General features: G+C 62.4%; 1 protein-coding gene across 1 annotated transcript; it reads right to left on the bottom strand.

Annotated features, from left to right (window-relative positions):
* Positions 1 to 1,311: 1,311 nt before the first annotated feature.
* LOC115615748 (digestive cysteine proteinase 1-like) lies at positions 1,312 to 5,170 on the bottom strand. Its single transcript, XM_030504279.1, has 11 exons — positions 5,142 to 5,170; positions 4,713 to 4,772; positions 4,488 to 4,580; positions 4,180 to 4,352; positions 3,697 to 3,937; positions 2,933 to 3,134; positions 2,601 to 2,794; positions 2,423 to 2,514; positions 2,176 to 2,337; positions 1,814 to 2,003; positions 1,312 to 1,682 (listed from the first exon to the last, which is right to left on the bottom strand). Exons 1-11 carry the CDS (start codon positions 5,149 to 5,151, stop codon positions 1,495 to 1,497), a joined length of 1,605 nt encoding a protein of 534 aa, XP_030360139.1. The 5' UTR covers positions 5,152 to 5,170; the 3' UTR covers positions 1,312 to 1,494.
* Between the last annotated feature and the right edge of the window lie 1,186 nt (positions 5,171 to 6,356).

The raw sequence follows: 6,356 nt of genomic DNA, 5'->3' as shown, positions 1-6,356 counted from the left end.
CCGAGCACCGCCCCCCGCCCGCTCCTATTGGCTACTTTCCCGTCACTTACGCCGAGACCGCTTCTCATTGGTCATGCCGGGGAAATGGGCGGAGCGATTCCGCTCCCCCTCCCACCCCCGCCCTCTTCCCTCCGCGGGCGTTGGGGAAGGGGCGGCACTGACGTCACGCGGTGACGCAAGAGGCTCCGCCCCCACCCTCCGCCGCGTGACGCGAGCCCCGGGGGGGGGGGATGTCCCACAAGGCTTTGCGGGAGGGAACCCGGAAGTGGAGCTTGGGTTGGGGTAAACCGCGCCGGGCCGAGCCGGGCCGAGCATAGCCGAGCCGGGCCCAGCCGGGCCGAGCCGAGCCGGGCCGAGCCCAGCCGAGCATAGCCGAGCCCAGCCGAGCATAGCCGAGCCGGGCCGAGCGTGGGGAAGGGTCTGGGCTGGGGAAGGGGCTGCCCATGGGGGAGGCAGGTGCTAAATCCTCTGAGCTCTCCCGCGGTGCGGAGCCTCCGGCTGTGCCCTGCGTGCGCAGCAGCATCCCCTCTCCACAGGGAGCCTCCAAGTCACGCTTCCCTGGAAGTCAAAGCATGTTTTATTGACTGCAGCCAAGAGAAGCGAAGACGCGGGCTCCCACGGAATAAAGCCCATTATTCCTGCAGGGTGATCCTTGCTCTCCCAGACATCGCGTTGGAGTCAGCAGCCCTGGTGAGAATTATTAAAGCCCGCTCCAGCGATCAGTGCAGCAGGTTGTGGAACAAGGGAAAGGAAACAAGAGGAGCTTTAAGGTCCCTTCCAACCCAAACCAGCTATGAAATGATTCTATGGAATGATCTGGGTCTCCTTTGGGTCCGTTTGGGCTCCCTCCCTCCCAAGGGCTGCTGGCAGCAGCCTGGAAACCCTCAGTTCTGCTTTCCCCCCAGACGTGTGGGGAAACCGAGTCGCCAAGCACTGACCCACGTAGGAGCCTGGAGGCAGGGTGAGCAGAGGATGCTGCTGTCCCGAGAGACACTGGGTGCTCGGGACCGCTCTCTCTGGTGGGTGCAGCTCCCTTGTTCCTGGCATGATGCTGGAATGGGTTTGGAACAGGAGAACCCTGAGCCCAGCTTCTGAGAGTGGATTCGGACCCCTTCCAGCTGCTGGGAAAGGGGGTGCCAGCACTGAAACCTCTGGGTTAGGGCACATGTAACCCACACAGGGGTGAGCCCGGGCTGAGCATTGGGTGAAACTCATCACACGGAGGGGTGCAGAAGGCAGTCACGGCAGGGGCTGTGCTTCACAGAGGAAAGGCTGGAGCTGGCAGAAGACCCCCCAGTATGACAGACAGGATCACTTCTATAGGCTTTTATTGCCAAAATACCTCTCCAGAGGGTTGGGAGCATCCTCTGATCTCCCGGCTGAGCTAATCCCTCTGCCCCACAACTGCCTCCCAGGGCCCCACATCCCTCTGCCAGCCCCTCATCCACTTGGAGCTGCCCACAGGGACATGGAGGGGACAGGGCACGTGTCCCATCAGGCCAGGATGGGAAAAGAGGCAGCAGTGGCCACACCGCAGTTGTTGTCCTTCATGGCCATGAGGATGTAGCCGTCGTTGCCCCAGTACGTGGACCAGGAGTTCTTGATGAGCCAGTAGCTCTTGCCATGCAGGACCCCATAGCCCACGGCCAGCACTGCGTGGTCCAGCACCATCGTCTCATTGCCTGGCCAGGAGAAGACAACGGAGCCGCCTCATTCCCCATCCCTTGGAGCTGGAGGTCATTCCCGTGGTGGTCCCGCATCTTCTGGCTGGATTCTCCATCCCCAGGGAGTGGGACATGGACATGGGACTCACCACAGCGGGGCTCCTCATAGACACCGTTGGCGTAGAAGGCAAAGGACTTGTGCGAGGCATCAATGTTGACAGCCACGGGGCCGTGCTTGACCAGCGCAGCCTTCAGAGCCACGGCACTGCCCGGCTTCACGGTGGCGTAACCAGCGAGTTGGGCCACCAGCTCCGACTGGTTGCAGTGGCAGTAGCCGTTCTATGGGGAGGAGGCTGAGGTGACACTGGGGTCCCTCAGCAGGTGAGGGGGGCAGCATCTATAAACCGGAGTAGAGCCTCCATCCGCTGCCAAAGGGGTAGTCTGGGGGGAAGGGAAGCATCGGTGGGAAGGGGGTATCTCTGCACCTCCCAAGTGGCACTGCCACCCTCACCTGCCCCAGGTAGGGCCCATAGGACTCGGTGCTGGCGATGCCGCCGTGCTTCATGATCCACTCATAGGCTCTCCACTCCTCACCCCCGTCACAGGCGTAGTTCCCGAAGCCCCAGGAGCAGTCGATGAGGACTTGTTGGGACAGGGGGGTCAGCACACCAGTCTGGGGAGGGGACACGCTGCAGGGATGGGTACAGGCACCCTCCAGGCGCCCCGGCCATCCCCCTGGAGCACGGCCCCGCTCCCACCTTGAGGAATAGGGCACCCTCCATCGCACCCGTGGTGGCAAAGCTCCAGCAGGACCCGCAGACAGCCTGGTCCTTCACAGGGGTCACAGCGCCTGGGGACATGTTGAACAGGGGATGATGCTGGTTGTCCCCACACAACCCCAGTGCGCAGAGCTGAGCCTTATCTGTGCGCCCTCACCGTAGAGCCGCCAGTCGAGGCTCTCGGGCAGGATGAGGCCGGTGTAGAGCTCGGTGGGGAAGCGCTGCCCGTTGTTGGGGGCCCGGCTGCGGCGGCGGCCACGCAGGGCAGCCAGCTCCTGGGGCGTGCGGTCGGCCAAGTGGTTCAGCGCCAGCATGTAGGAGAGTGCGGCGCGGTTCCTCGAGTGCACGAACCTGTCCCGCGGTGGGGATGGCATCAGTTGGCACCGACACCATCACCCAGCGCACGGGCTTGTTGCCCTCCATCAGCTGGGATGCTGCAGGAGGGAAGCAACATCCCACCCCTGAGCCCGGCCCCCTGTCATCCCGTACCGCATGTTGTGGATGAAGGTGCGCTTGCGGTGCTCATGCTCCTCCTCGCTGCTGTAGCTCTTGCCAAAGCGCTCCTTGTAGCGGTGGAAGAGGTGGTGGTGGATGTGGTCCGTCTCCAGCGACCTCCCCACAAACTCCTGCATGGGGTTGGCCACGATGCGGTGCTCGGGGCCGGCCGCGGGCCACTGCTTGCACTGCACCCCTGCCACGAGGCACAGACACAGCTCATGCCCTCTGAGTGGGGATGGGCTCTGCCAGACCCCCAGCCAGAGAGCACAGCACGGGCATCCCAAAACCACTGGGGCCGTCCATCCCATATGCCCCTCTACTCTGCTTTTGCCCCTCTACTCTCTCATGAGTCCACCACTTGGAACACTGGGTGCAGTTCTGGTTTCTCCAGCATAAGGACATGGAGCTGGCCAGGTTGGACACAGGGGCTTGGAGCAACCTGCTCTAGTGGAAGGTGTCCGTGCCCGTGGCAGGGGGTTGGGGCTGGATGAGCTTTAAGGTCCCTTCAGCCCAAACCAGGCTGGGGTTCTGTGATTCTATATAGATGCCGATATGCAGATGTGCGTCCACACCCTGTTCCAGAGCCATGTCACCCAGCACCATGCTAGGAAAGCACCCACATCACCCCAGCTGTACAATTAATCCCATTTCTCCCTGCTTTTTCCCCAGCCAAATTAATTCACCCAAATGATGAAGCTCTTGCAAGAAGACAAGTGATAAAGGTGCTGTGTTTGGTAGTGGTTGGAGGCACTCACCCTCAGGGAGCCGGAAGACGCTGGGGGGGAAGCAGCGGCTGAAGGAGGAGTAGTCGATCTCATACTTGTCGTAGTGAGACCCCAGGAGGCTGTTGTATCCCTGCACCTCATAGTGCAGGGGCACAGGGCCATGGGCAGAGCTGCCCACCCGCAGAGTGTAGACGTTCTTCTTGTGGCCCCAGTAGGAGATGTTCTGCCATACAGTGCAGGGCTGCCCGTGGAACCGCTCGTCCCGCACCCGCTGGGCACAGCACGTGTCAGGGGCTGGGACCACACCAGCACCATGCCCTGTGGGGGCACCCCATCTCCATCCCTTCCACCTCCACCATCACCCATGGGCACATCCGACCCTATATGTATGCTGTATTTACCAGTTCGGGCTGCTCTGCCCTCGGTAGCCATCAGACACCCTGTACCCACAGGGGTGTCTTCTCCCTTCTCCTGCCCCATCCCACATCCCGGTGGACCATGCCCAGGGCTCACCTTGAAGTTCTCCAGGCTGGGGAAGACGCTCTGCGGGGCGATGAGGTCCCTGTCGGTGCCATTGATGCGGAAGCACTTGCGGACGTTCACCTCCGTCTCTGTGGTCTCGGGAGTCACCTTGAAACTGGCACCAAAGGGCTCGATGGAGCCCAACTGGTAGGTGACCACTTGGCCTGGGGACAGGGACAGTGCTAAAGTCAAGCCAAAACCCCACCTCCTGGCTCCCAGGGGCTGCCCTGAGGCACCCGAAGGTCCTGGCGCAGATGGTGAAGGGTCAGGGGGATGAAGGGACCCCTTTCTGCACCCACCACCATAGTACTCGATGCGGCTCTTCCCCCCGGTGAGGTTGTACCAGGCTTCGAAGGGCTCCCTGATCTCCGCGTAGGGCAGGCTGATGACTCCTGTGGGAACAGAGGGGCTGAGCCCCAGGGACATCCCCCCTCCCCTGCCCTGAGCCCTTGGCTGCAGCATCACCTATGGGTGAAAGTGCAGACCCGCTGGTGCCATTGGGGTGCCCCTTCCCCAAGCAGTACCTGTGACGTGGTAGATGTCCCCAAACGTGGGGGTCTCCAGGGGAGCTTTGCTCTCTGCTCCTAGAAGAAGAACAAACCCATGCCCCAAACCCCTTTAACGCTGCTCCTTACCCAGCTCTCACAGCAGGGCTGGTCCCTGGCTCCTTGTCCCCTGGGACACCAGGGGAGCCTGTGCTGGTGGCAGGACAGAGACCAGAGCACCCGCATCCCTGCTGACACAGAGCCCCCCATCCCTGCTCTCCCTATGGCGCAGCCAGCTTGGGGGCATACCAGAGCCCCCCCGCATGCCATAGGGGATGGGGGGACAAGCGTGCCCAGTGCCCCTGCACTGCTCCGGGCATAGGGACAGGGACCCCACAGTGCCCAGGCTAAGGGGCATCGCCCTGTGGGGACCTGAGCCCCGCAGGCTTGGCCGGGGTGGGTGCTCACCCAGCAGCATGGCAGCGCCCAGCACCAGCAGCCACCCCATCCTGCAGCCCCCAGCCCGTGCCGCTGCCCTGCACACATGGGTGCCTTAAGTACCACTGCTGGGTGGGCAGGGAGCTGCAGGAAACCAATGGGCAAAGCCTTGGCTGGGGCTAGACCAAGGGGGAGGTGTGGCTTTATGTGCGCTCCCCCCCATAGGCACCCATGCCTTTCCCACCCGTGCCAGGGTCTCATGGCACTTGGGAGCAGGGGACCCAGACCCCTGTGGGGCTCTGTGGCAGGGTTAAGGTGGGTGCCACATGGACTGAGGGCTTGGTGATGGGTGCTGGGGTTTCCCTGTGCTCCCATCCACTGTGGGCAGCTGTTTGCAGCAACCAGGGGTAGCGAGGTGCAGGGAGACCCTGCCTGACACCCCAGAGTCCCTCTGGGTGCTCCCTGCTCTCTGGGACAGGAGTCAGCATGTCCCCCAGTGCAGCTCTGGGCAGCCATGGGGAGATGGGGGCTGTGCACATCCCTGCGTCCTTCTGGGTACACCATCAGGGCAAGCCAGGATTGCAGTGAGGGGGTTTTAACTGGGGAAAGGGGAAAGATGCAGATAAGATGCGAAGATCTGCACGGAAGAACAGACCCGAGGAGGAGAGCCACAAGCAGAGTGGCCTTCACCCCTCCTGCCTGTGTGCATCCCGCTGGCCACCAGCCCAAGGTGACAGCAGCAGCCCCACCCCAAAGTGGAGCTGATAAGGGCTCAGTTTAAGCTGGCTGCATGTGCCTCCAGGGACAAGTGCGGCCCTTGAACACTGCCAGGGATGGGGCAGCCACAGCTTCTCCATTCAACCCATTCCAGTGTCCCACCACCCTCGCAGGGAAGAATTCCTTCCTAAGATCCCATCTCCACCTCCCCTCTGGCAGGTTAAAGCCATTCCCCTTGTCCCGTCCCGTCTCCCCCAGCCTGTGCTTGTGGCATCAGACCCTGCCGGCGCCACATCCCCACCCGTAGCCACAACAGGCAGTGGGGCAGAGGCAGGATGCCTTCCCCCCCTCCCAACAGCCCACGCCAGGAATGTCTCAGCTCAGCAGAAATCCCTGCGCTTGTTTGTGCTCCACCTCGAGAGACAGGGCTGGAAAAGCCGCTCCCCTCCGTGGGGCTGTCTGGGAATGGCTCTGCAAAGGGCACAGAGCTGTGTCTGCACCAGCCAAATCTCTCCTGTAGAAGCAAAC

The sequence above is a fragment of the Strigops habroptila genome, chromosome 12 (assembly GCF_004027225.2).
Source record: "Strigops habroptila isolate Jane chromosome 12, bStrHab1.2.pri, whole genome shotgun sequence".
In the NCBI taxonomy this organism is placed as follows: domain Eukaryota; kingdom Metazoa; phylum Chordata; class Aves; order Psittaciformes; family Psittacidae; genus Strigops; species Strigops habroptila.
Note: the sequence above shows the minus strand (reverse complement) of the source record. Positions and strands in the feature narration are given on the sequence as shown.